This window comes from Ursus maritimus, unplaced genomic scaffold (genome assembly GCF_017311325.1).
Source record: "Ursus maritimus isolate PB19 unplaced genomic scaffold, ASM1731132v1 scaffold_14, whole genome shotgun sequence".
Taxonomy (NCBI): Eukaryota; Metazoa; Chordata; class Mammalia; order Carnivora; family Ursidae; genus Ursus; species Ursus maritimus.
In genome coordinates this window covers 54237613-54264830 of record NW_024423786.1, presented here as the reverse complement: position 1 = coordinate 54264830, position 27218 = coordinate 54237613, and the positions used below count along the sequence as shown (strand labels likewise).

Sequence of the window (27218 nt, the reverse complement as noted above, 5' to 3'; positions counted from 1 at the left end):
ACAGCTGGACACGTGCTTGGGGAGGGAGGGAGGCCTGCGTGTGCAAAGCAGCGTGACTCTAGAGCCTTCCTTCCATCATTCTGAGGGCAGGGCCAAGGCCTCCTCCCTCCAAGAGCACCCTGGGTGCCGGCCTGCTTCCGTGAGGAGCAGTGAAAAGGGAAGGCCTCAAGGGGGTGCAAGGTGGCCGCAGAGAGGGAGTCGCACATTCGGGAGGTGCTGTGGACGCCCAGCTTCGCAGACAGGCCAGGGAGGGGTGGCAGGAGAGAAATGGGGGCCTCGATGACCCAGAAGGCTGGGGTGGGTGGGGGCCTTACTCATTGGGGAGCTTCTCCACGTGCAGAGCTACAGAACCCGCCTCGTAGCCAAGCTGGTTGTTCTCCGGGACATCCATGTAGCGCTCAGTGTACCCTGTGTCGTAGGCCATCCAGACCGTGACCGGGGCGCCCGCGATGGCCACCTGAGGGCCACAGTGGACAGAGCGGGGGTCAGGGAGACATACAGAGACAGACAGAGAGAGAGAGGGAGAGGGAGAAGCAGAAGGAGAGGAGGAGAGGAGAGAAGGGGAGAGAGGAGAGGAGGGGAGAGGAGAGGAGGGGAGAGGAGAGGAAAGAAGAGGAGAGAGAGACACACGGGTCAGGTCTCAGGAGCCCTCACTTGCCTGCCGGCTGTCCCGGGGCCTCCCCCGAAGGACGTGAGGAGCGGGCATGCACACGGGGGCTGGCAGGGGAGGGGCCCTCAGACCGTGTGTCCCCCGTGGATCGTGCGTTGTTGAGGGAGGGCGGGTGAGCTGAACGAGTGCGTTCAGGCCAGGATCGGCCCCTCCCTGGTCCCATTGCCTTCCTGCCTCCTCCTCCTCATCGCCGCCCCGCGGTGCCCTGACAGTGCCGCCGGCCTGGGGGCCCCTCCCCCGACGCTCTTCACACCATGCCCCACCTCTGCCCATCCGAGGCCGGGGTCCCGGGCTCAGCCTCCCACAGAGAGCTGCTGGCGGGGTTTTGTGCAGCCGGATGCCATCCTGGGGTCAGCAGTGGCGGGCAATGAGGAGGGGGGCTCGGCCCCATGGGGCTGCTGCGGGGAGAAACAGCCACGTGGCAAGGCCCCTGCCGAGATGCCTCTCCGGGGGGGCGGGCTCTGAGGGGCACAGGCGGGTGCCCGCAAACAGGGGCGGGGACGGGGTGGGACCCACCTTGAACACTTGGGGCTTATGGATCAGCCCCATAAGCGAGAGGAAGCCTCCGTAAGACCACCCGTGGATGGCAACTCGGCTCAGGTCGATGAAGCCGTACTTCTCGGCCACAAACTGCAAGCCCTCCACCTGGTCCTCGATCTCCACCTGGCCCTGAGGAATGAGGCCGGGCACCTCTCAGAGGCCTCCTTCCGTGTGTGCACCCCGCTGTCCCACCTCCGTCCCTCGTGGACCAGAAGCAGCTCTCTGGAAGCTACCCCTCTCTCCAGACCCTGTTCCAACCTGCTCTTGGGGGTGGTGGTCAGACAGGCCCGGCACCAAACCCGCCCTGCCACCTCCTGGCTGACTCGGAGAAAGCCATATCCCCTCTTCTGGACCTGTTTCCCCATCCCTAAAATAGGACATCAGCATGAACAGGACCACTTTAGAGTGGGTGTGAGGGGGAAACGAGGTAGTCAGTGTCCTGCACTCAGAGGCCTGGCCCATGCTAAGGCTTGATGAACAGCGGGTGTCATCACCGTCATCATCCTCATCACCACCACCACCATCCTCACCACTATCACCGCCCTCCACCACCGTCTCCATGCTCACCACCGCCACCACCATTGCCCTCCACCACCACCACCATCGTCGTCTCCATGCTTACTGCCACCACCATCGCCCTCCTCCATCACCACCATCACCACCATCTCCATGCTCACCACCGCCACCACCATCGCCCTCCACCACCACCACCGTCTCCATGCTCACTGCCACCACCATCGCCCTCCTCCATCACCACCATCACCACCGTCTCCATGCTCACCACCGCCACCACCATCGCCCTCCACCACCACCACCGTCTCCATGCTCACTGCCACTACCATCGCCCTCCTCCATCACCACCATCATCGTCTCCATGCTCACCACCATCACCACCGTCTCCATGCTCACCACCGCCACCACCATCATTCCCATCATCACCGTCGTCTCCATGCTCACCACCACCACCACTACCACCACTTCTACAACCACCAGTCCCTGTCTGTTCCAGCCATTGGGACTTCCTGCTGACNNGGCCTATACTGAAATGTTTCACTCATTGGGGTCTCAGGCACCAGGTGGGACGTGTGGATACCTGTCTCCCCATGGGTTGTGGCTCAGAGCAGAGAATCAAAGTGGACACTCTCCTCGGTTCCAAAAGGCTGCCCTATTTATGCCTGGCATCCTGGCCAGGACGGCCCTTGAGGAGGTGTTCCAGAGCTGCCCCCAAGCCCAGGGCTCCCCCCACCACACAGAAAAGACCCAGAGAAACTGTAAAGAGATGTTACCATTTGGTTTTTCAGGGCCCCTTCGAACCGGAGCCCTCGCTGACATGAGCCCCTGCCATCGATCACGACCACGGCGTAGCCCAGGGACGCCAGCGTGTTGAGCCGCAAATACTTGATTCCTTTGAAGGAGTTATTCACCAGCTGCACCTGTGATGGGAGAGCAAGGAGGGGACACGGAACTTTAGGGTGAGTGGTGAGGAATCCAGTGTGAGATACCAGGGAGGGACAGGGCCGGGGGTCTTACAGCCTCATCAAAGCTCCTGCACTTTACTGTGAAGGCTGTGGATGATCCTGGAAGGGGTCTAGCCACGGGGGAGTAGAAGGTCAGGCAGGGGCCCACTCTGCACCAGGCTGTGCTTAGGGCGGGCTCCCTCCTCAGCCAGGGCCTCTGCCGCGGCCCTTCCCTGGAATTACTCCCTGATTTTTTCAGCCACATTCTGTCTCCTTTCTACCTGCAGTCTTCTCTGAAAACAGACAAAAACTGGTGGTGTTCTTGGAGTAACTTGATTTAAATTAGTTCTTCACTTTGCCTCTACTGATGTTTGGAGCCTTATCAGTCTCCGCTGGGGGGGGGGTCATGTCAGATACTGCAGGGTGTTGACTGTCCCAGGCTCCCACCACAGCTGTGATGACTACAAATGTCCCTGGACATCACCAAGTGTTCCCTGGGGGACAGAATATCCCCAGGTGAGAAACTGCCATCTTAGATGAACCCAAATGCCAATCTGCCTGCCTGGACCCATCTTGTCCCCTTCTTAGAGAACTAGGCCCAGGGCTCATGGCCACCTCTGTCCCCAAGTAGGTGACCAGGGGTGGCAGTGGGTCACTGCTGGGCAGGTGGGCCAGACAGACACCTGGGGGTTAGGAGGGTTTCCCAGAGGGACAAGGGAGCATCAGCAGGTGAAAAGCGAAGGGCGCTGTCGGAGAGGGTGGGGTGTACAGGACCCAGAGGCAGGGAAGCAAGGGCCCCCAAGAACCCTGTGTGGTCAGCGGGGTTGGGGCCCCCTTGCACGAACCCTTCTTCTGGACTGGCTGGCACCCAAGTCCTGGCAGGAAGGACGGGGGTGTGGGGCGCAGGGCTGGCACCTACCTGGGGGCCTCCATACACGAAGAGGACAGTGGGGTGCTTCTTCCCTGGCTGCACAGCGTGGGGCTTGTAGAGCATGCCGTAGAGCCGCACGTCTGAGCGCGTGTGGAAATGGAAGATTTCCGGGGGCACGTAGTCCGGGGGGCAGCCTGCACAGACAGAGCGGCTGTGGCTTTTCGGGCTGGAGCGTGCCAGGGAAGCCCATCTGGCTGAAACCCGTGTTCCACTGCCCGGCCCTCGGCTGTGGAGGCTGGACGGGAGGCACCCTGTCTTCTGTGCTTCCTGAGAGTTTAAATCAGGATCCAAGGGCAGCGGAGGACTCTGGTCCCACGAGTGTGTGCATGGCAGGCTGCGGTCCCGGCAGCCCCCGACACTTGCTGATCTGATCTCCTATGGGGGTGGCCACGCCTCTGGGATTTGAGTAACGGCCAGTGCCATTGTCTGCTTCTCACTGATTTTCACCTTTATTTCTGACAAGCGACACTGGTTTTCCAATCATGACAATGAGGCAAACACCTTTCTTTAAGATTACCTTGAAAGTTTGTTTAGATAAATAGAGGAAGTCAATTTAAAAAGAAAATAAGCCAATTGTCACAGAGGTTGGGAGTCAGCAGATGCTTTCTGTAAAGGGTCAGACGGTGAGTACTTTTGTCCCTGTGTCTTAACTACATGGCTTGACTGTTGTGGCCCCAGTGTGGCCGTAGACAACCCCTAATGACCGGGAGTGGTCAGGCTTGGCGCGTAGGCTGTGTCTGCCCACTTTTCATGAAGGTGGGCTACAAACCTGGCCAGACTGGGAATTTCCAGACAGGGTGCCTCAGTCCACCTGCCTGCAAGCCCGGGGCTGGGCACCAGGACCTGGGACTTCTCACTGCTGTCCCCCTTGCTGGGCTGGGTGTCTTGGTAAGACCCACCCTTCCCTCAGTTTCATCTGCAACACTGGGCCCAGGGTTCCTGCTGTCAGGTCCAGCGGTGATCTGGGGAAAGTCACAGACTGAGTGAGCTATTGGCTGGAGACTTCTACTGGGTCCCAGAGGGTGATGATGTAACAAGATGCTTTCCAGCCCACAAAACACCCTACAAACGCCAGGGATTCTTATTTCCTAGAATGTTCTGGAAATCTAGCCAAGTGGCAAATCTGGGGTCTGGGAAGGGCGTCCTTTTTAGTGCATGATTCCCGTGTGCTAGGTGCTGTCCGGACTGTTCGGCTGTCATCCTATGGAGCGCCTGCCGTGGGACTGTTTCATAGAGAAGGACACATTTGAGGGAGACTGACTGACTTGCCTACGATTCTGCAGCCAGCAATGCAATCTGGGATCACCTAAGCAGAGTCCTGGCTACCCTTCAGGCTCCTGGACAAACTGGCAAGTTACCTCCTGTTCCCTGAGACTGCGCTCATGCCCGACCCCCCAGCTCCTTCCACAAAAAGGCATCAAGATCTGTGCCCTGCGCAGATGCCCTTGGAGACAGCCGCCCAAGGATGAGGACGCCCCACACAGGGACTCCCCATGTCTGGCAACTGGCCACAAACAGCATCTGTGCTCTGTGCCATGTTGTTCTTAACTGCTGCGCAGAAATTAGAGACTGGCCCAGGTGGCAGGGCCCATAGGACAGGTAGGGCCACTGATAATGCTCAGTGATGAGCTCTCGGGGCCCTTGGACCACGCTGCCTCGAAGCTGCCAGAACAGCCCCCTCTCACCGGTGTTATTTCACAGGGCCGCATCCCATTTTACAGATAGGCAAGCCGAGGCTCCCAGGGATTGTTGGGTGGGGGGGGAGGCTTGGTCAAGGTCCCAGGGATGTGGGGCTACTCACTGGCCGCCTCCATCATGCTGGCCCAGAAGTGGGGCTGCTTGTGCAGAGGGTCGTCGTCGGGGCCGCTCAGCTTATAGACGTGAACGCAGGGTGGGGTGCCCACGCTGCTGTAGTGGCTGATGAACATGTCGAAGTTCTGTAGGCAGGACGGGGCACTGAGCACGCATGACGCATGTGCTTCCCGACCTCCCAGTCTGCTTTGGCGCCCCCTGCCCCCATCACCCGCCAACCCATTTATTGTCTTTGCCCCGTGTGGTCACTTGTTTAAACTTCAACACTCTTCCACTCACCTCAGGTTGATGCTATTACCGTCACCCCCATTTCTCAGATAAGCAAACTGAGGCCAAGAGGAATCTGTCCCCTGGCCAGGGACCTGCCCCCACCCCACCCCCACCCCAGTGGACTGACCGACCCAGGGTCATACCCAGATCCTTCTGATGCCACAGCCTGCTCAAGTTGCTGGTTCTACAGCCCACAGGCTGCTACCAAATGCCTGCCCTGGACTGAAGTAGCCCTGGGCACGTTCACTGCCTGACATTCTAGAACATTCTGACAGGCTAAGAGTGGGTGCCAGAACGGTGCCATCAGGCCCATCGAGGGAGTGCCCACCTGGCTCATGGAGCAGCTGTGGGAGAAGCCGGGTGTGGTGAGGCGCACGATCTCGCCCGCTGACTCGTAGCTGACCACATAGAGGTGGTGCTCCAGGGGCGTGTCCTTCGTACCTTGGAAGTACACCAGCTTCGTCGCCTCATTGACCCAGATCTGTGGGGGCACAGGGGCTCCTCGTGAAGCAGCCCCAGGCCGGGCCTTGGACTTCCCATGCCTTTGCTCCCATGGTAGCTGGGGGACGGCGCTGACGTCCAGCAGAGGGACCTACGCCCTTCTCCTCACCCCCACAGGGAACGCCCAGAGTTCTGTGGCCAGGACATTTGTTCCCTCCCCGCTGGCTTTAGCCCGCCAGCTGGAGGAGAGCTAGCTGGGAGAGAAGCGCCTCTCAGACCTGGTGGGGGTCTGATCTAGCTGAGCTCACCACATGTCCCCTGGTAGGACTTGAAATCGGAACGCCAACCCCAGACAGCCCCTTCTGGGCATGCCCAGAGCTGTGAGTGCGGAGCAGAGGGCACAGTGCCCGGGACAGAGGCTGAGGGAGGGGCTAGCCTGTGCCCAAGGGCCCATGAGCCCCCAGCCCTGGTCCCCAAGGGGTCGGCCCACCCCTCTGACCCAGGTCCTCAGGGCTAAGAGGCGGCACCTGCTTCCTGGGTGAACCCCATCAGACCCCAGTGTGATGTTCAGGTGATGAGACCTCAGGAAGAACAGGAAGAAACCCTGCTCTGGGGGTCAGAAGAGCCACTGTCTGGGGCCAAAATGGCAACGTGGAGGTAAAACACTTAAAGAAAGCGTGTTCTCTGATGCAGCATTAAGCTCCAGGAACTGCTCCTGAGGGCTTCGCTCGAGGGCTGACTTCAAGTAGGACAAACACGCTGTGTTCTTAATATTTAAAAAAAGGCGATGGCTTGAATGTCCAAAAAGATCGGTTTCAAAATTAGGGCACACTTCTCTGTGGCCACATAAAGCCGTATTTTCTAAAAAAAACCAAAACCAAAACCAAAACCCAGCCCCTGCAAATCCCCTAAAATAATGTCCTATGGAGGGGTGCCTCCTGGCTCAGCTGGAGGAGCATGCAACTCTTGATCTTGGGGTTGTGGGTTCGAGCCCCATGCTGGGTGCAGAAATGACTTAAGTAAATAAACAAATCTTTAGAGAACAAAACAAAAAACCCAAAGTCCTATACAGATGTGTGCACACAGAAATGCTCTGCTGGGGTTTTCACTGCAGTTGGCCACTTCCAAGGGGATGAGGCTTCGGGAGCCCGGTGGGGTGAGGAGTGAGGGGATCCCTAATGTGGGGTTACTTAGAACGGTTCAGTGTGATGTATCCTTTGTTGCCATCCTTTTAAAATAAATGCAGGTTTTCTAGAAACAGAGAATGTCGCTGGAAAACCCCCAGCCACAGGCAGTCCCTTGCTAGTCTTGTCACCAGGACCACGTGAGAAGATGCACACATGGAGGAGCCGCCCCCAGGCACCTGGACCCCCGGGGTCCCCCAAAAAGGCACATACAGCCTCCGGAGGGGATGTGAGAGGCCAGTCTTTTCCTTTGTAACTTTTAACATGCTGCTGTGCTGTCAATGAGACTTCAGTTAAGAATAAAAATAAAAATAAAATGAAATAAAATGTTGCTGTGGCTTTTTAACATCTGGGTAAAAACCCAGGCATGCAAACGCCGCAAGGCCCACAGTGGTGGAGAAAGGGGAGAATTCTGGCTGGCAGGTACGCCAGACGCTATGCTGGGGGCTCAGGGCAGTCCTGCCCCCTCGCCCCCCCGGGGACATCTGTGGTTGTCACACCTGGGGTGGGTGGGGCTGAGGAGGCTGCTGATGCCCCACAGTGCCCGGGGCGCCCTGATATGGGCAGTGCTGAGGGGAAGAGACCCTGCCGTAAAGAGGAGCAGATCAGAGCTCCCTGACGGTCGCGTTTTACAGATGGGGAACGGGAGCGTGAGCACCCAGCTACTTAGGGGCAGGGCTAGGCTGGGAGCCCAGGGGCGCCTCTTAGCAAGAATCAACCACAGCAGAGCAAACGAAGAGGCAAACTTTAACCTTTTGGTACCCGACCCTCTGACTGGCCTCACAAACAGGAGGTGAATGTAAAAGCTTACACCTTGCTTCTGTTCCAACAACTCACAGGAACATCTTTCCAAGGCAGTGACAAGGCATTCCGTCAGGCTGGTTACGCTATCAGCACCCGTATCTGTGCCAACTGGACCTACCAAGGTCCCTCCTCGCGGGCTCTCTCAAGTGTGTATTGACCACTATTTCCCACTGCATGAACAGCTCTGTGATGCACACACACGTGCTAACATCTCTAATGTCTGTCTTTGGTCCAGGAGACATTTATGCGGGTGTGAGGTAGGGATCCAGGAAGTCTGATTAAGAGCTCTCTCCATAAAATTTGGAACTTTGTAGAACTGGACCCTGGTGAAGAAGCTTTGGTCAGAGGCAAGTCTTGTCACATTTTTATGATGGTGCATTTGGGTGAGTGGAAGGTACACCACTTGTCTCTGCAGCTGCATCTTTGTCCCCAAACCTCCCAGGGACAGATGTCAGGGCAGGCCCTGCTTGGAAGCTGCAGGACAATCCCACAGTAGGCCAAGTGTTCCATAAACTGCTCTCCCAGGGAGAGATGGTTTCATGGAGCAGGAGAAGGCTCACAGAATGCAACAGGTGCACAGAGCAGCACCCCCCCTCCCAGACTGGGGTTGTCTGCAGCTGGCCAGAACCAGAGCCCTGTGGCCCTGGGTACGCTGAAGCAGTGGACGAAGCTGAGTGGAGCAGAGCAGGAGGAAGGCGCAGCCAGGAGGGAAGAGAAAAGCCACGGGCACATGGGGTCTGCAGGGAAGCTGCAGCGAGCGTACGCAAGTATCTGGGCATGTGTGTGCACATAAGCGTGCGTGCAGGGCGGGTGGGGAGGGTTGCAAAGAGATTCTGGTACCTTGGAGCCGTGCCTTGCCAAAACCTCCCATTCACCGCTAGTCAGCGCGATCTCCTCCTTGATGGGGCATTTAAATTCATCTGGAAGTAAGGAAAGGAAGAGGTGAAGGGGGCCCCAGGCAGCCATGAGTGGGACTCAAAGGCCCTGAGGCCAATTCCACCTGAGTGAACTTGTCACAGAGCTCCGTGCAAGCTGGGCCAGGTGGGAGATGAGAGCGAGCTGGCTGAGCCTCAGACACAGGACGGAGCAGGGACCCACCACACTGGCCACGGGGGCTGTGCGCAGGTTCCAGCAACTCCCAGGGAAAACCAGACAGCGGTGTTTGTACTGGAAGCACCGATCTTAGAACCCTGCAGAGGCCAAACCGTCAACTTCCGGGCTCGCGCCCTGTGACCTCTCAGCACGTTTTCGGATTCTAGAGAACCAGATCTGGGTTAGAATGCATTGGCTGAGCAAAGCCGCGGCTGAGTCCTTATGACAGATTTTTCAGGTTTTTTGGGGGGCAGATCTTACTTTTGAATTTCCGCCAGGTAAATAACTACAGGATGCCTGCTGGCACGTATTACAAATTTACTGAGACAGTCTGTGAGTGTTCCGTTCTGGGCACAGCTGGATCTGTGAGGGAGGCGCCTCCTGTGTCCCTCACTCCCACAGAGGCTGGACACGGCCGACCGGTTGCTCATTCAGATTTTTTTTTTTAAACACGGAATGCTTCGCGACTTTGCACGTCATCCTTGACAGAGGCCACGCTAACCTTCTCCGTATCGTTCCAGTCCTAGTGTGTGTGCTGCTGAGAAGAGCACTCATCCGAACTCTTACCGGTGCCGTTCTCGGTGATGCCTACAGAAGGAGCAGGGTGGGGAGCACAACTGCACGCGGCCAGCGTGAAGAGCCCTGCTTCTGCTCCGTTCTCCTGCCCGTGGGAGGAGCCGGTGCGCCCAGAGGCTAGCTGGCCACGCACTCCCCCCTTGCAGCCACGTCCCCTCAGCCTTCCGGGTGCAAGCCCGCACTTCTCAGTGGGGGGGGCTGCCACCCCCGCCCACTCGGCCCTCTCTCTCTCGAGTCCTCTGCTGCGAAGGACACCTCGCGTGGCCTGGACACACCGCTCCTGCCAGTGCCGTCCCCACTTCTTGCTGGTCCTCCAGGCTCCTGACCCTCCTCCTTCTTCCCCAGCCCCACTCATGGCGCCTTTAAGGAACTCATGCCTTTTGGTCCAAAGTGACCAAGGTCTCGCCTTTTCGACTGTCCAACTGCCGCCTACGAGGCCTCAGACACATGACGGTAAGTGCGAGCTGGGAGTGCAGGTGGGCCCACGCAGCATGGATGGGAAACCTGGTGTGCCCACCACAGAGGCCGGAGGGCCCCGAGGGGCACCTGCTGCGAGCTCCACCCAGCGACCACCAGAGGCTGGAATGAGGATGCGCAATGCGCCAAGTGAGGTCTCCCAAGGTGAGATTAGGTGGTGGTGGCTAAGTCAGACAGACAGACAAACAAGAAGGCACAACACCAGACAGCCACAGAAAACTCCCCTTAGAGATGGCCTAGCCAGCCTGTGCTGACTGCGTTACACCCCAGGTGACAGCAGTGACAACACCCCAAGACAGCAGTCACTCCTCTGTCCCCATCTTACTCGACCCCAATCAGCTTGTGGTTTGCCTGTTCCTGACTCCTGGCTTGGCTCCCCCAGACACCTTGCACTCTCCGGTCTCCATGCCCCATGTGGCACTGCCTCAGGCTTGTTTGTGGGCTGCCTCTGAACTGTGGGGCTCCCCTGGGGTTGCGCCAGGGGATACTGGGCCACGTCTGGGGACATTTGGGGCTTTAACAATCATGCGTGCCCCTGGCACTGAGTGGGTGAGGGGTCAGGGGCACTGCTCAGCCCCACAGAGCCTGGGACACCCCCACTGAGGACAAGCTGGCTTGGGATCTACAGCACTGGCGGGGAGAGCTTGAGGGGCCCTGGGGTGGCTCTCAGCCCACACTGCTTCCCCGCCCAGACCTGTCCCGAGGCCGAGAGAGGACACCCACAGCCCACTGCAGATGCATTCTGCTCCTTGGAACTCCGAGCACACGGACCTGCCCACGCAGCATAGCCACTACCGGGCACTGCAATATGAACACGTCCAAACCCCAACTGGACGTTTCTCTCCTCAAACTGTCCCTCCCAGAGTATTTCTGTCTCACACTGACCCTCGAAAAACCCTCCAGGCAATTGTGCCTTTCCTTTCTCTCTCAGACCCTATATCCAATCCACCAGCACACCATGGTGACTCGGAGGTCGAAGTTCAACCAGAATCAAATCCACCTGGGTTAGCCCAGCATGCTGCCATGACCCATCCCTGTCACCTTTCCTTGCCCCTCAGGCTGTATTCCACACAGCAACCCTAGGAATAGCTTTAAACTGATATAAGATCAATGGTAAAAGCCCAAGCCCCCAACGCCCCACACGACCTGCCCCATCCTCTCTCTGCCCTCCCCTCCTCTGTCTCTCCCCCTCACTCTGCTCAAGCCACAAGGGCTTCCTCGCTGCTCTTCCAACATGCCAGGCAGCTATTGCCCCCAGCACCTTTGCACAGGCTGTGCCCTCACCTTGGAATGTGTGGGGTTGCCTCTGCCACCTGTTCCAGGTCTCTGCTTCATAACATGCTCTCCAAGATGTCCCCTGACCTCCCATGCTAGAAAGAAGACCCCTCACTCTCTAGCTACCATGCACATTACTCTCGTTTGTCTTTGGATTATTGCCCATCTCTTCCACTAGAGAGTTCCGTAAGAGCAGGGATTTTTCTTTCTCTTTTTATAATTATACCCCTGGCACCTAGAGCAGGGGTTGGCCACTTTTCCTATAAAGGGCCAGACAGCCAATATTTTCGGCTTTGCAAGATACATGTCACACTACTACCACACTACTCAACTCTGTCATCGTGGCATGAAATCAGCCACAGACACTCTGTAAATGAATGAGCGTGACCCTGGGCCAATAAAACTTTATTTACAAAAATAGGTGGTGGGCCGGATTTGATCTGTGGCCATGGTGTGCCAACCCCTGGTGTGAGACGGGCCTGGTGCACAGTCGGTACTACACAGATACCACTGACCGAACAAACGGTTGGCTCTAAGAACCCCTGCCAGGCCCTGAAGGGTGTTTGGGAAAGGCTGGCTTTTTCCTCATCCTGCCCCTCCCTCATGGGACTGGTCACAGGGCGGGGCCAGTGAGTAAGCAGCGCACTGAACCACAGACAGCCGACTGGGTGAGCGGTGGTGTTAGTCAGGCTTTGCTCACCTTCCCCAGGGCTGAGAGGCTCACTCCAGTCGTAGCCACTGGGCTTTAAGATGGCGGTGACTTTGTACAAGTGGCAGAAGCCAGTCTTGCACTCGTTGGCACGGATGAAGCAGAGCTCATCCTCTCCCTCTGATTGGGGGAAGGGATAGAAGATGTCATGAACCTGTCCGGGAAGAAGAGAGAAGAGGCATCAGAAGGTGGGGCTCTGGCAGGTGGCTGGACTCATGTGGAGGACAAACCCAGCCCCCTGGGGACTCCCACCTTCCCTGGCCCCGCCCTGCTGGGGATTTGGGGGCCCAGGTGGGGGGCACACCCAGCAGCTCCCCACCCTTACGTTGATCCACACATCGGTGACCTCCTCATACACGACGTGCGGCTGGACGTTCCTGGGCACTGCTCTGGCGAAGGCCATCCGCTCCTCCTCATTCTCGGTGGTGGGGATGAACAGGGCTGGAGGGAGCAGGACGAGCTGGAGCCGCTGCTGGGGCCGATCCAGGAACATAGCCCAGGCGCTGAGAGAGCAAGAGGAGAGAGAAGCCGAAGGCCTCAGGGCCCAGCGGGGGGAAGCCGGGTGACAGACACCTCCCTCCCCAAACTTATGTGGGACCAGAACCATTCTTCCTTTGCCAACACTTAACCAAGTAAGCCCCTAGCACACAAAGGTTTCCTGGCCAGCACATGCCCTCAGGGGAGCTCAGAGGGGTGACAGAACTCTATAACCTGACTATTCTGGAAACATCTCGTGTCATTAGACCTTAGAGCATTTCAAAAATGTCTGCAATTTCTGCCACATACACGATTCTTTACTTCCTGTTTTGTTCTGAACGAACAATGTTCTTTCCTTATTTTTGGGGGATATAAATTGTTTATTCTGTTGAACAACATGAATCCTTAAGGACTTGGGATGGAAGCAAACATCAACTTAAAAAAACAATCCCGTTGGTTGGTGGAGGCGCCTGACCGGGTCAGTCGGCGGTGAAGAGTGTGACTCTTGGTCTCAGGGTCATGAGTTCAAGCCCCACGCTAGTGCAGAGATGACTTAAAAAAAGAAAAAATCCTGTTTGGGAGCTACTTTGCCATTATGTTCTATCCTCAAAACAACTGCTTTGGAACAGAAATTTTAAAAAACTGAAAAAAAAAAAGTTTTCTGTATCTTTTCCAACTGTAAGTGGACGTGTCTGAAAAAAAAAAAAACGGTTTCTGTATCTTTTCCAACTGTAAGTGGACATGTCTGAAAGGGAGACCTGTCAATACTGTAGGTGGGAAAGCTGGATCTCGGCACAACGAGACCACGGAGCCCAAACCAGCGAGGGCGGCCACAGTGCCGCGCGGAGCCTCCATCCAGGCTGTGTCTGGGACGCGCGTGCGGAGCACTCTATCAAAGGGCCAGCAGGTGAACAGCTCCGCTTTGTGGGCCCTGCGGTTTCTCTGGCAACAGCCAGTCCTGCCGACGTAGCGTGAAAGCTGCAACAGACCATCCGTACACAGAGGAGTGTGGCCATAAATCAGGTTTTATGGGCACTGAAACGTGGAGTTGGTATCACTTTCACGTGTGATGAAATACTCTCCTCCTTTAGATTTTTTTGTTTAACCCTGATCATCGGAAACACAAAAGCTGTTCTCGGCTCGTGGGCTGAACGAACATGGGTATCAGGCTGCACCCGGCCTGTGGGCAGCAGTCTGGGGCCCCATTTGGAGAGGTCTGTCCTCGCCGTGGCAGGAGGGTTACCACGTGACAAGGAGAGCCCTCCATGTCCTGCCGGCGACACTCACTACTTGCCGTCCCGGGTCCACCCGGCCCTGGCGATGTACTCCACCTTGGGGAAGAGCGCACTGAAGGGCTGCACCAGCTCCTTCTCCTGCGTCGCCACGATCTAAAGGGAAAGCAGACTCGGGTCACACTCCAGCCTGAACACACGCTGCCCAGGAGGAGACGGGCGCTTCTGGAGCGGACGCGGTGTCCCCCACGCTGCCTGGTGCCTCCGAATGGGGCTGGATTCGGAAACAGGGTGGTTGCCAGTGTCATCAGTTAAGGTGGTACTGGAATAGGGTGGCCCCAATCTAAAAAAAGGGGTGGTCCCCCTTTCATAAGGGAGGGGTTTGGTTAGGGCCTCATCATTCCAAAACCAAGACCTAAGCCCCAAATCATGAAAGTAGTGTATCTTATGCTTTTTTTTTTTGAAACCTCACACAAAAAGTCATTCTGACAAAAATGCACAAGAGCGTCCTCAGCTTGTCTAAGCGCTTGAACCTCTGGCGTGTGGGTGTTTCCCTTCCGAGGCCTGGCATCCGTCTCGGGCATAGCCTCTTTCGCCCTCCTGGCTGTGGGGTCCTGAGCTCCCCAGGTGACGAGGACACTTGTCCTGACCCCAGGTGACAGAGAAAAGTGTCTGGAGCACTGACAGTTCCAATGAAATTATATATGAGGATCTGCCCAAATGCTGGGGAGGGGGAATGGCCAGGTCGGAGGTCGAGTCCCCCAGACGACTACCCGATGAGCTCTCTGTTCTGGAAACCTTTATGGGACCTTCTGCTCAAAGGTGCTCATCAGCACCGCCTCCTCATGCAGAGGCAGGGGAGGCCGGGTTCACTGCTCATTTTTGAGACTGAGGCTCAGAGTGATGAGGCTACTGAGGCAATGCCTTTTCGGGTTCAGTTGGCCAAGGAGAGCACCTGCCCTTGGAAAGGGGGCAAGTGGACTGCTGATGCTGTCCAACTGTCCACTGTTTTCAGCACCTCCCCAGCCCCTCCTCTCCTCCATCCAGAAGCTTCTCCTGGGCACCCTGGCCACTCTCACCTTGCCCTGACTATCAGTCTGAAACTCGGCCAGCTTCAAGGCGATCTTAGGATTCTTGCTGCCTGCAGAAATGAGAGGAAGGTGAGTCCAGCAGGTGTCGCCCACGAGGGCTCAGAGCAGGTGTATGGGGTGGAGTATGGGGCGATGCCCCAGCAAAGGACAAAGCCAGTGTGGGAGGGAGGGGGAGGAAGGGACCAGGTGTCCAAAGGTCTCTCCATGGGTGTGTCGTCACCCCTCTGGTCCAGGCACAAAGTCCCTCAAGCAGGCCTTTCTGACTTTGGACCTGAACCTTGCTCCTGACAGTGCTGTGATAACCGTCTTTACCATTTAAGAACACGACCCTGTGCCGGGGAGGGGAAGACAGGTTGTGCAGGGACACAAACATAAGGAACACGCCTCCCTGCCTCAGAGAGCTTGAAAGCTGGTGGTAGAGACAGGACACATCCACAATAGAACCATCAAGGTCACAGAAAGGTGGCCACCTGTCCCACATGACTCAGCCGGGTCTTGAGCTGTCGGGAGGCAGGCGGCTGATTGGTTGGGATGACCAAATGGCACTTTCCAGAAGTGGGCTGGGGTCAGGTGCCAGCTATTTCTGCGGTCAATCCCAACTCTGGCATGCACGGCTGTAGCACCTGGGCAGGTCGCATCTGAGTGTCAGCTCTCCCGTCGGTCCCACGGTGGGAGGGGGTGGGAGGGAAGCTGGCGTTTCCCACTTACACCAAGGGTTGGAGACGTCACTGGAAGGCTCATTCGGGCACAGCATGTAACAGGTGCTTACCACATGCTTCCAAGGACGTCAAAACCAAGCTGAATCTGGCCCACGTGTGTACTGTGTGCAAATCGCTAAGTATTTTTAAATAATTCAAAGAATGTTTAAGAAGCAGGCTGCTTCCTGGAGAAATCTGGATTTCTGCTCTCTTGAGAAATGGGGCAAACTTGAGTCTGTGTTCTCACGACGTGACAAGTGTCTGACATGCCCTTGGATGGGGCCTGTACCCCCTCACCCCTGCCCACCCCCCACCGTCTCCTGGGCCCTGCGGCAGAGAGTGGGTACCACCCATCGTGGCCCTGGTCCTGCTATGGTTCTCGAGCCCAGTGGGCTTCTCTGGGTCCTGTGGGGTATCCTAGCTGGTGCATGCCTCCTCTGTGAGGCCCAGACCGCTGCCCTGCGCCCTCACCTGTCCTGGGGTACCGGTAGGAGTCTGTCTTCCTTTCTTCTAGCGCAGGAGAGGGCACGTGGATGATCTCCACCTCGGACTCATCGACTTCCTCATACAGGATCCGGAGCGTCTTGCAGCCTTCTGAACCTGGGAGGGGGCAAGGGACGTTGCTGGGGGTGCCAAGCGTCCCTGCTGCCAACCAATCCCTCTCCTGCATGCTCAGGGCACTCCGCTCTACCATGGCAGGGCCCCGAGAGCATGAGCCTCAGGGCTAGAACCCCCAGCTCTGCTACTTACTAGACCACGACCCTGTCACATCTCACCCTAGGGCCCGTTTCCTTACCCTGACAATGGGAATAAGAACTGAGCTAGTCCCAGCACAGAATGGCATGGGAGGTGGCCCTACGGGGTGTTACGGGCTGAACTACGTCCTCACTGAACTCCTGTGCTGGGAGCCCCCAGAACCTCAGAATGGGGCTGAATTTGGGGAGAGGGCTTCAGAGAGTTAAGATGAGGTCATTAGAATGGCCCCGATCCAATGTGACTGGTGACCTTATGACAAGAGACGAGGACACAGACGCAAAGGGACAAGCATGTGAGGATGCGGGGAGAAGACAGCCGTGTGCACGCCAAGGTCGTGCACGTAAAGGAGAGCGGCCTTGGGCGGAACCGGCGCCCTGACCTCAAACTCCCCGCCTCCAGGACTGGCACAGTAAATGCCTGCTGTTGAGCCACCCCATCCGTGTGGAGCTTTGTTCTGGCGGCCCACACAGAGGAACACGTGGGGGACGGCTCAACAAGGCTGAGGGTAAAAAGCATTATGAGAAGTGCATGAATCACCGGGTGGTGACAGTTTAGTCTGGAATGCGGGGCTGGCGGACGTCATGGGGAAGGAGCCCGGGGCCATTCCTTCCGAGGCTTCTGAAAAGGGTCCCTGTCTCTGCAGTTTCCTGTACTCTAACCTATAACTCCCCACGGATGGACCAGGGATGGCTCCAGGACCAGCGGCCCAGCCCTGCCCAGTGGAACACCAGAGGGGCTGAGGGGCTGGCCTGAGGCCATGTGGTTTGAGACTGGCCGCGCAAAACCAGTGCCTAGGACTTCTGTGTCCGTGCATTCCACATGGAGGATTCCTGGGCCTCAAACGTGGGCACTCTTAGGTTGCCGTGGTCTAAGAAAAGCCCTGTTCCTCCATGCAGGACAGCACAGGAGGTGACCATGGCCGTGGGGTCTGGGAGAGGGCCACAGTAGGTGGGGGGTGGCTGTGGCATTCGGAAGCCTTCCTTAAAGGGGTTTTTCAGCCATGCCGGCATAGCAGAGAAAGGACCTGTGAGATCATCTAGGCCAGCGGATCTCAACCAGGGGCCATTCTGTGTGGTTGTCAGAATTCGAGTAACACATCAAGCAGAGGTCAGGGACGCTGCTCAACAGCCCCCACCGCCCCGGATGGCCCCCAGCAGAGAAGGATCCGGCCCCGATGACCAGAGCACTGAGGGAGAGACATCCTGCTCTTGGCCACTGACCCTGTTTTACGGACCAGGATAAAGTGGTCTCACGCTTCAGGCCCGCAGGGAGCCACAGGCTGAATGACCTGACCCAGGGCCCTAGTTCCAGAGGCACAGACTACAAGGGCGCATGATGACCCTGGGCCAGGTGGAAGGAGAGGGCGCGGCGGCCTGCCCTGTAACTGGCGAGCCCGACCGGCTCCCAGCAGTATCCGCACGCCTCAGGTGCCTCTCTGGGTGGGCGACCCCTCCTTTTCCCGGGAGCCGACGTCAGTGTGTGCTGCCGGCTGCTTTCCAACACAGCATTTAATGTCTCGCTTCTGCTGATGGTTAGGACCGTAAAGACTTCCCTTTCAGTCAATTTAAGGACGAGGTGAGCTGAACTCGAGGCAGCAGTGCACGGCAGACAGGGCTCTGACGGCGCAGGCCGGGGTCCGGCGCCCGGGAAGCACAGCTGTCATGGCCGTGCGCCCCCCTGAAGCTCCCCGAGGCTCGAAGACCACGGAGAAATCAATTAGCAGGACAAGAGGGTCTGACGCTACCGGCACATATGCCAGAAACAAGTCCCCCACCCTTAGAAGACGTATCTTGCTTAACTAAGTACCAGAAGGGACGAGACAGCCCCACGGTACGTGGGCAGAGAAAGAGATACAGAAGGACCCATGATCGGCTTCCTACATAAGCTGCTGGCAAACCCCATCGAGACTGAAGCCATGTGCAGCTTCAGCTCAGCTCTCTCACAGCCGGAACTTTCTCAATGGCAGGGCTTCTGATCCTCGGCGCTGCTGACATTTGGGGCCAGATCATTCTTTGTGGGCTGGGCCAACCCGGCTACAGTCGGACACTGAGCAGCAGCTCTGGCTCCGCTACTCAATACCTGTACCCCCAGGCGTGACAACGACAAATGTTCCCAGACGTCACCCAGTGTCTCCTGTGAACAGAACTGTCCCTGGTTAAGAACCACTGAGAACTCCAAGAAGGTCAGGATATATATACAAAGATGTTCCTTGTGGCATTGTTTATGACACAAAGCAAAAGCAAAAACAAAATCTGGAAACAACCGAAGTGTCCGTCCGTGTGCAACTAATTTGAACCAGCTGTGGTCCATCCACGCCCCAGGGACAGCTACTCTCACCAGAGTGCCCTGTGTGCGGACTGCAATGCACTGAAGGTTCCTGCCCCCCGAATTCAAACGTCAAATCCTATCCCAAGGTGGTCAGCCTCTCGGGGCTGTGGGGTCCGGTAACAGCAGCCTGAATGGCTTGGGACACGAGTATTGACAGAAAGGATGCCGAGGTTTAAGTGAAAAGAGCGAAGAGCAGAAAAGCAGGTAGACTGTGGCTCTGGTAATAAAAGGACCGCGCGCGAAAGTGCTTTTATAAGCGCAAAGGCCTACCCTCCCAGGAGGCCGCAGGGCTCCACCAGTAGCCGGTGAAGCGGTCGAATTCTTCCTGGATGACGAAGGTGGCCACGCCTGCAGACCTGGGGTCATCGAGGACACTGGGTGAGCCTGGACGGAGAGGGAGCCGGGTGGGGTGAGGAACACAGTGCAGAGCAGGCCTTTGCCCCCGAGCACTGCGGACACTCAAGGCCGGAACATCCTATGGGTGAGGGCGTCGGGCACACTGAGGGGTTGACCTGCATCCCTGGCCCCCGCCCACTCGATGCCAGAAGCATCCTCAACCAGCTATGACAGCTAACAACGTCTCTGGACGTGGCCAGTGTCCAAGCTGCCTGGGCTGAGCAGCTTTGGTTTAGAGAGAGGACGCAGGGGCTATGGGGCAGGATGAGGGCCACGTGACCAGAGGCCACGGCTGGGGCAGAGCTCCACACACATATGCCGGAGGATGAGGTCACTTCTGGGGAGCAGGGGGTGAGGGAAAACCCAGGGAGCACGTGAGGTCCGAGCCTGATCGGAGTCAAACAGGAGGGCAGAGGTGGGAGGGCTCGCATGAGCAGAGAGGCAGAACGAGCGCCTGGTGGGGGAGACAGGGCACCGTGGCCGACTGCCATAGAGGAAGCCACGAACCAGGCAGCTGGGCTTCCTATGGGGCCGGTGCGGGCCATGGTAGGACCACACGGGAGGGCGAACCATGCCAGCAGGGTCCAAAAAGCTGCTTGGGGCTCAGGGGTAATGCAGCAGGAATGGGGGCCACTCCAGGAGCTGTGCCAGTGGCCATGACGGCTATCCACACGAGTGCCGCAGGTCTCCACCCCCAGCCCCCGGGCCAGCAGCGCAGCCCCCCACCTGGCCTCACCTCTGTGGCAGAAGGTCAGCCGCCGCTCCTCGCCTGTCTCAATGTTGGCTACCCACAGGTCATTGCTGTTGATGAAGGAGAAGAAGGTGGGGTCGGCAGGGCAGATCTTGGGGTCCATCCGGGGCCCAGTGCACTGGGTCTTGATTTCCAGGGGCTTCATGGGGGACACCTGGGGACACAGAGGCCTGGCTCAGGGGGACAGGAGGCCACCCAGGCCCCACCCCAACCCCGGCCAGTGACCAGGGCTCACCATGAAGCCATTCTTGCCCCCGTCCCGACAGTGGAAGAGGCTGTTGCTGGCCTGGAAGAGGAAGAGGCCGCTCTCGCTGTGGAAGTCGTAGGAGGTGATGCCGAAGACCCCCAAGCGCTTCCGCTCCCGAAGGAGCTCCTCCTCCCGAGAGTAGACCCCGTGGTGGGGTGTGGCCTAGGGACACACGGGGACGGTGCCACGTCAGCAGTGCAGCCAGGGACCCCGGCACCCTGGGTGTGGATCCTCTGGTCTGGGCATTCCTGGGAGGAGTCTGCCAATCTGCCTGCAGTCCACGCCAGAGAGAACCTTCTGCTGAGCGGAGCGGTTCAGGGCAGCTCCCAGGGGGCCAGAGCAGGCCCAAGCCCGGAAGCCATGAGGGTGCTCAGCAGGCTGGGGAGAACAGGGCAGGCTGACAGGTTCTGGGCTCACCGGAGACTTCCTCCTCTCTTGACCCATCTCTGGGCTTACTCGCACCCACGTCTGTCCACAGAGCCTCTCCAAGACAGACAGAGCTCTCCCCTACCCACCGGCATGGAGGGCCACCCAAGGGGTACTATCTCCTGGTCCCTAGCACCAATCCCACAGACCCCTCCCTCTTGACCTGATCACCATCCCGTCCAGCCAGAACTTTTGGTGAACCCACCCACTGGCAACCATTCCTGCTGTCTGCATAGGGGGAGCAGGACAAATTCAGGACCACCTGACCACCCACACACCTAACCGTGCAGGATCTAGGCAGGCAGACTACCGTGGACACCACGCAGCCTCCCTGAGGAGAATTTGGAACACGACGTGGAGATGCAAGGAATGTTAACGGCCAGAAATGCATTTGCGAAAAGCAGAATCCAAAGCACAATGAACCCCATGCCTGGTCAGCTTGGGGCCTACCAGGGACGGCAGAAGCGAGAGCTGTCATATCGGCACGGACAAATCCAGAATGTGCCCCCACCAACACACAACCCCATACGGTCACACTGCTTTTACAACCAGAAAGAAGTCAACCTCAACAGACACAAAGGCACCCTTGGCCCTCCCCAGGCATCTTCTTCTGGGGTGAGCTGACTTTGGATGACGTTAATTATTAGCCCAGTCCCCACTAAAGGGCCTCGCGGGGTTGGTTCCAAGTCTTTGGTGAGGCATCGAAAAGGAAGAGATGCTTCTGATAAGAGCTCTTATCAGAGTGCCCACTCTGGGGCTTGAGGAGAGTGGGGAGGAGGGAGGCCCACCCTCTCCACAGGCTCTGCACTAGCTGCCAGGCTGGGGCCGCTCGGGGGCCCAGGGCCCACGGAAATGCGTGCAGCCTCCCTCACCCATGGGTGGGGCCCAGGGCGGCTCCTGCTTGAGCCCTGCAACTGTGCGGCTCACCTGGAAATGATCCAGCATCTGCTTCCAGGACAGGAGCAGCAGGGCCTCTTTCCGGACCTTCCTGGGAATCTCCGAGTAGAGGAGGGAGTTCTCGCGGCTGCCATAAGGCATCCCTTGGGGAGAAGAGAGAAAAACCAAAATGGGGGACCTTGCCCAGGACAGGGAGGAGGTCTTGGGCAAGGGCCATCTCCGGCCAAGACCCTGGCTCCCTGTGGCTGGTTCCGCTTCGACCTCTTCCTCCCAGTGTGTCCTGGCGGCACACCCCTCCCCACGGATGCTCCGACCCTGGGTGCAAGTACGTTAGCAACAGTAACAGGGTTTCCTCCCTCTGCGACGTTTGCACGAGTACCTTGACCGAAGTTACTGAAGGAAGAGCATGCAAGAGAACAAAAGGGAGGCCAGTGAAACCCGCCTCTCCACAGGCGAGGCTCGGTCTCGGGCGTCCTTCTCCGTTAGAGGCTTCTGCAGAGGCCAAGAACTAACGCAGGGTTAGAGTAAGTGCCAACGTATGCAAGGCAGCTGGGAAACGTGCACCTGACCAGCACCTCTCCTGTCACCACTACGGATGCGGGGCTGGCGCTCTCTGGGGGTCGCTGAGCGGCCCTCCAGCCCCCACCCGCTCCATGTCAGCAGCACCTCAGTGGTGACAACCACAGACGTCCCCAGACGCCACCCACTGATCTAACCTGACCTCGTAGAAGAGGACAGGAGCTGCCTAGCAAGGACTGTGTGTGAATGCAGTGAGCAGGAAACAACGTCCGTCACACGATGCCCGAGACGTGTCACTTGGAGAGATGTGGGCCTATTTCGGCAGTAAGTCGCCGCATCTCACGTTCCTCCCTCTCTCAGGCTGTGTCTTATTGTCAAAGGTGCTGTGGTATTCTTAGTGGCAAATAAAGTAATGCCTATTTCCCAGCTGGTAGCGTCTTCAACTCAACAGATGACAGCAGGGCTGTCGGTCACGGGCAAACAATGGACTACAGGAAGCACGAGCCCCCTCGGGCCTGAGTTTCTCCAGGAGGAAGACTCCACATGATGCTGGCCTCTCTTCAGGACCGCCTCCCCCATGCTCCTGCTCTTGCGAGTGGGGGACGGGGACGCCCCAAGCTCGGTGCGTCCAGGGCTAGAGCCTGACAGATAACATCTGTCCCTTTCCAGTTAGCGCGACAGGCACCTTCTCCACAGCAATCCACGTGGTGTTTCCACTCATGAGACAAATGGCATGTGAAGTATAGTTAGTAAAAGAACATATTTAAGGGAAAATACGAGGTTCATAAGATTTCCTTTGGAAATCGATTTACGGAAAATGCAGAGGTCACGTAGATGTGCGGGTTAGCAACACTCACGGTCCCACGTCTAGGGACCCTGGACGCTGTGCGGTTGCCTCCCTCATCCCCAGCTGGAGCCACAGGCGCGTGACGCTACCCACCCAGGCCACCCACAGGGCGTCCTTCCTCCTCAAGTTCACACGACTGGTGGGGACAAGAACCATGTGGTGCATGATCCCATCTGTGCGCAATGTCCTGAACAGGCAACTCCAGGGAGACAGGACGTGGACTCATGGTTGCCAGGAGCTGGGGGCACGGGGAGGAGAGCAATGCCTAACGGGTCCTGAGTTTCTTTCTGGGGTGACGGAATGTTCTGCAATTAGTGGTGACGGTATGAGAAACCACTGAGTTGTCCACTTTTAAAAAAGTGAGCTTTAGGCTCTATGAATTAGACCTCGTGAAAGAGAATGGTCACGGAGCAGCGTGCAAGGCTGAGAGGCAGCAGCTGGCGGTCTGCAACCCAGCAGCAGGAGCTCTGGACAGCCCCTGTCCTCGGGGCTCTCAGGGAGAGCCAGAGCTTTCCAAACAGGAAGTCAACAGTGCGGCCTTGCCAAGGACATCGGAGCCACCTCCTCTGCCCAGCAGCTTAATAAGTGATGGCACCAAATGGCACAAGCTAGCACATTCCCTGTGTTGTAACGGTGACACAGGGCGTGTTAGCCTAGGGTCTGACTTCTGCTGTCCCTGCCCCTCCCCTGCCTAGCTCCACCCCAGCCCCCAACAACCACTGGGATGGCAGGTGGCCCAGGTCTGCACAAGCACCATTTCCGTCACCGTGCACTGCGGCCTCGGGAACCAGCCTGATGGACACGTGACTCGCGCTGGGCCCGGGCTCTCCTCTAGGTCATGAGGACACAAGAGGCCTCTCTTCCTTCTCAGGGACTCCCTGAGTTGTCCCACAGTCCTCTGTCCTACATGAGACACCCATTTGCAGGGGGACCAGCTGACCCACATGGAGCAGGGGAGCCACCCCTGTCCCATCTTCCTGGCAACAGAAGTCCTGCTCTGTTCATTCCTTTACACTGGACTTCATCGTGCACACCTGAAGGACCCTTCCCTGAGCCTGGGGTGATTGGCTCCACATGCACAAAACGGCAAGCCTCGTGCCCACTGAGAAGGCAGGGGCTCCCAGGAGAAGCAGAGGGGGCAGGGTGCACGCTGGGCCTGGCCCGTGGAGGCCCTTTCTGTTCCAACCATAGACACCAGCTGGCTGCCAGCATTCCTCTGGGGGCTGCGCCAGCATAAAGACTATCGTAAATACATGGGGGCTTCAGGGAGGTTTGCCTGAAGAACTTAGACATGAGGTGGAAGTTAAGGGTACCCCAAAGGTACTGAGTGATACACACAGATCAGCTCAAGGGTGAGCAATGTCACCCCGAAAGAGGCAGGATGGCTCTGACATGTCCTAGGAAGGTTCTGGGGTCTCAGACAAATCCACAGGCCTTGTCTGGAGCTGCCCCCTACCCACTGTGGTAGGCCTCCTGTAGTCCGCAGGAACCTGCTCATGCCAACCCCAGACACAAGCACAGACTGCAGACAAGCAGACATGTGATCTACATTGAGCCCATCCAGTTCCCTCTCCCAGAGGTTCAGAGAGAGCTCATCCATTTCTGCTGGTGGCCGGAACCTGAGATGGGTAACCCTGGGAACATGGCAGCGGGAGGCAGGTGGACAGTGAGGGGTTATGTGTGGAGAAGAGCACGTGCCAAGCAGACGCCCGGGCCCCATGCAGCTCCAGGTTCCAGGGCCATGACACGAGGCCTGAGGGGGGCTCCCTGGCACACCCCTGTGTCCTTCCTGTGAGGTGGCCCTGGTGGCTCGAACTAGCTCAGAGGGTTTCTGTCCCTTTCAGCAGCTCTGTGGTTGGCGAACCAATGGCCCCCAAATACTCAGGTCCTAATCCCCAGAGCTTGTGACTACATTGCCTTCTGCAGCAAGACGGACTTGCAGATGGGATGAAGTTCAGGATCTGGAGGTGGGGAGAGTAGCCTGAAGCACCCAGGTGGGCCTGAAATGGAATCATGTGTCCCTATGAGGGAGGCGGAACTTTCAGACCCTCGGCGGCCAAGATGGCAGTGACTTGTAGCCACAACCCAAGGAGCGCCGGGAGCCTCCAGAACTCAGAAGAGGCGAGGGACCAATTCTCCCCCAGAGCCTCTGGAGGGAGCAAGGTGCAACCTTGCTGACACCTTGATTTTGGCCCAGAGAAACTGATTCTGGACACCCGGTCTCCAGAACTGTGACAGACGACATTTCTGGTGTTGTAAGCCACCAAAGCCGGTGGTGATTTGTGACAGCAGGGGCCCCAGGAAACTCTTCCAAGCACCCTACCCGGGACACCAGCCTGAGCTTGAGTTGGCGAGGGGGGGAAACTATGCTGGGAGTCACGGGATCATGGGGAAGACAGAAGCAGCAGCTACTACAGCCCACGTGTCCTGGCCGTGTGTGAACCCAGGAGCCACGCCCCCTCAGGTGAAGGACACGTGAAGCACGCCCTGTCCTCACCGTTCCCAGGCCAGAGCTGGCAAACTCTTTCCTGTACCATGCGTATTTTCAGCTTTGGGGGCCACACGGCCTCTGCTCCAACGACACCTGGAAGCGGCGCTAGATGGTACAGAAACGAACGGGTGCGGCTGGACGCCGGTGAGACTGCATGTGCAAAACAGACGGCCATCGCTCACGGAGCCCTGTGCTAGACCATCCCTCTTCTAACTCCGCGTCCGCCAGACCACTGTGCAGCTTCCATGTGCCTCTCTACGAAGAGGGGCTGGGTCGACTCTGGGAAGGGGAGAGCCATGCAGCACCCACGGCGGCGTCAGCCCTGGGCAGAGGACAACCTGCGTCCACGGGTGTGCACCACCCCTCACCCCAACCCTGACAGAGGGCCCGGCCGGCACCGGCATCGTCCCCGGGGCTGTGGGTCCTCAGAGGCCAGTGGGGCCCTCGATGTTGAGTGGAGAGGCGAGGTTGCAAACCTGCCCAGGTCACCAGTCGTGTGTCGTGCTGCTTCCAAAGGAATGTGCTCAGCACGGTTCCTGTGGGCCCTGTCAGACCTTCGGGCAAAGCAAGGCAACGTTCACTTGCTCAATAAGATATTCACTGCCCACCTACCAGGAGCCAGGCCTGCCTGAGGCCTCACCGGTGCCAAGTACCTCTCACCTGGCCAGCGGGGAACACAAACCCGTCAACAATCACAGGTGGTGTACCCAGTGCTGCTTACCGGGCACACGTCGGAGAAGGAAGTTACTAGCCATTCACACGCTTATCCAGGTATTTAGGGCGGGGATGGCAATCCCGTGGCCAGCCACCCTGTGGTTAGCTCGCAGCACGCACGGTACACAATCGTGGCACCTTTCCTTGAGCCTCAGGGCCCTTCTTAGCACACCGGCCCATGGTGAGCACTGGACTTACCAGTGATTCCCACTGCTAGCAGTCATTCACTAGACTGGCCTGGGGGGCTGGGAAATGACTGAGGGGGGCAGGCCCAGCCACCTGGGACTGGAGACGACCTCAGGGGCTCAGAGCTATGTCCAAGGCCCAACCACAGCAGTGCTGCAACAGCAGGCCCCCCTCTGCTTCGCTTCCCTGCACACCTGACCCCCATGGGCACCATGCACCAAAGCTTCACTGTAAACAGATGTCACCGTGGGTGAGGTAGGTTTGTGGGGCATTTTTCCCAGGGCCGGGCCCATTTTTTTGGACCTTCTAATAGGACCAGCTGGCCTCTGGAGATGAGAGAATTTAGTGTCCCAGAAACCCTGCCACGGTCAAGGGGGCCTGCAGGGCTTGAGGGCAGCTGGAGGGCTTACCTAGGTAGTAGAGGCGGTGGGAGTGGGGGCTCGACTCGTCCGTCTTCTGCACGAACTGGAAGTCGTGTGGAGCCTTATTGACGATCAGGCCCGAGTTCTTGCGGCTGCCATGGATGATGTTCCGGAGCCCGTCCCACGAGTGCTTCTGCACCTGGAAGCGGGATGCCGGGTCCTCCATCTCGACCGCATCGCCCCGGTCGGACACTGGCACCCCGGTGGCCATCCTCTCTGTCCCCTCAGAATTCAGCGAGAAACTATGAGCAGGAGAGGACAGGGTGGGAAGAGGATGATACTCAAGCTTCACTTACAGGCTGCCCCCTCGTCAGACACTCCCAACCTCCCCCAGACGAGCCCCACCCCCATGCCACTTTCCCAGTCCCCCTAAATATGTCCCAAATTATTCTCTTTCCAGCAACCACAAACGCTTCTGAAATCCAAGCCACTGCCACCTCTGATTCCAACAGTCTCGCAACGGAACCTACACATCCACTGCAAATATGATTGCACTGCTTAA

General features: G+C 57.9%; 1 protein-coding gene and 1 non-coding gene across 4 annotated transcripts in view; both read right to left on the bottom strand.

Moving 5' to 3' along the window:
- The window catches only part of DPP9 (dipeptidyl peptidase 9), a 50628-nt gene that overhangs the window by 16506 nt on the left and 6904 nt on the right, over window positions 1-27218 (bottom strand). Inside the window, exons 4-21 of one of the 3 annotated variants that reach the window (XM_040629541.1) lie at window positions 26705-26958; window positions 21568-21680; window positions 20203-20376; window positions 19953-20121; window positions 19091-19204; window positions 16208-16336; window positions 15027-15088; window positions 14003-14103; window positions 12564-12741; window positions 12230-12392; window positions 8950-9029; window positions 6009-6161; window positions 5400-5535; window positions 3587-3732; window positions 2497-2643; window positions 1187-1339; window positions 934-1068; window positions 371-457 (exon numbers count right to left, since the gene is read on the bottom strand). In XM_040629541.1, coding sequence (XP_040485475.1) covers window positions 964-1068; window positions 1187-1339; window positions 2497-2643; window positions 3587-3732; window positions 5400-5535; window positions 6009-6161; window positions 8950-9029; window positions 12230-12392; window positions 12564-12741; window positions 14003-14103; window positions 15027-15088; window positions 16208-16336; window positions 19091-19204; window positions 19953-20121; window positions 20203-20376; window positions 21568-21680; window positions 26705-26958 — 2377 coding nt within the window. In that variant the 3' untranslated portion in view covers window positions 371-457; window positions 934-963. Of the gene's footprint in view, window positions 1-314; window positions 458-933; window positions 1069-1186; window positions 1340-2496; window positions 2644-3586; window positions 3733-5399; window positions 5536-6008; window positions 6162-8949; window positions 9030-12229; window positions 12393-12563; window positions 12742-14002; window positions 14104-15026; window positions 15089-16207; window positions 16337-19090; window positions 19205-19942; window positions 20122-20202; window positions 20377-21567; window positions 21681-26704; window positions 26959-27218 lie in introns of those variants that run through there. The other 2 variants (XM_040629542.1, XM_040629543.1) reach the window with 2 other exon arrangements.
- On the bottom strand, window positions 9647-9752 carry LOC121102663. Its single transcript, XR_005834779.1, has one exon. It is a non-coding gene; the product is annotated as a U6 spliceosomal RNA (small nuclear RNA).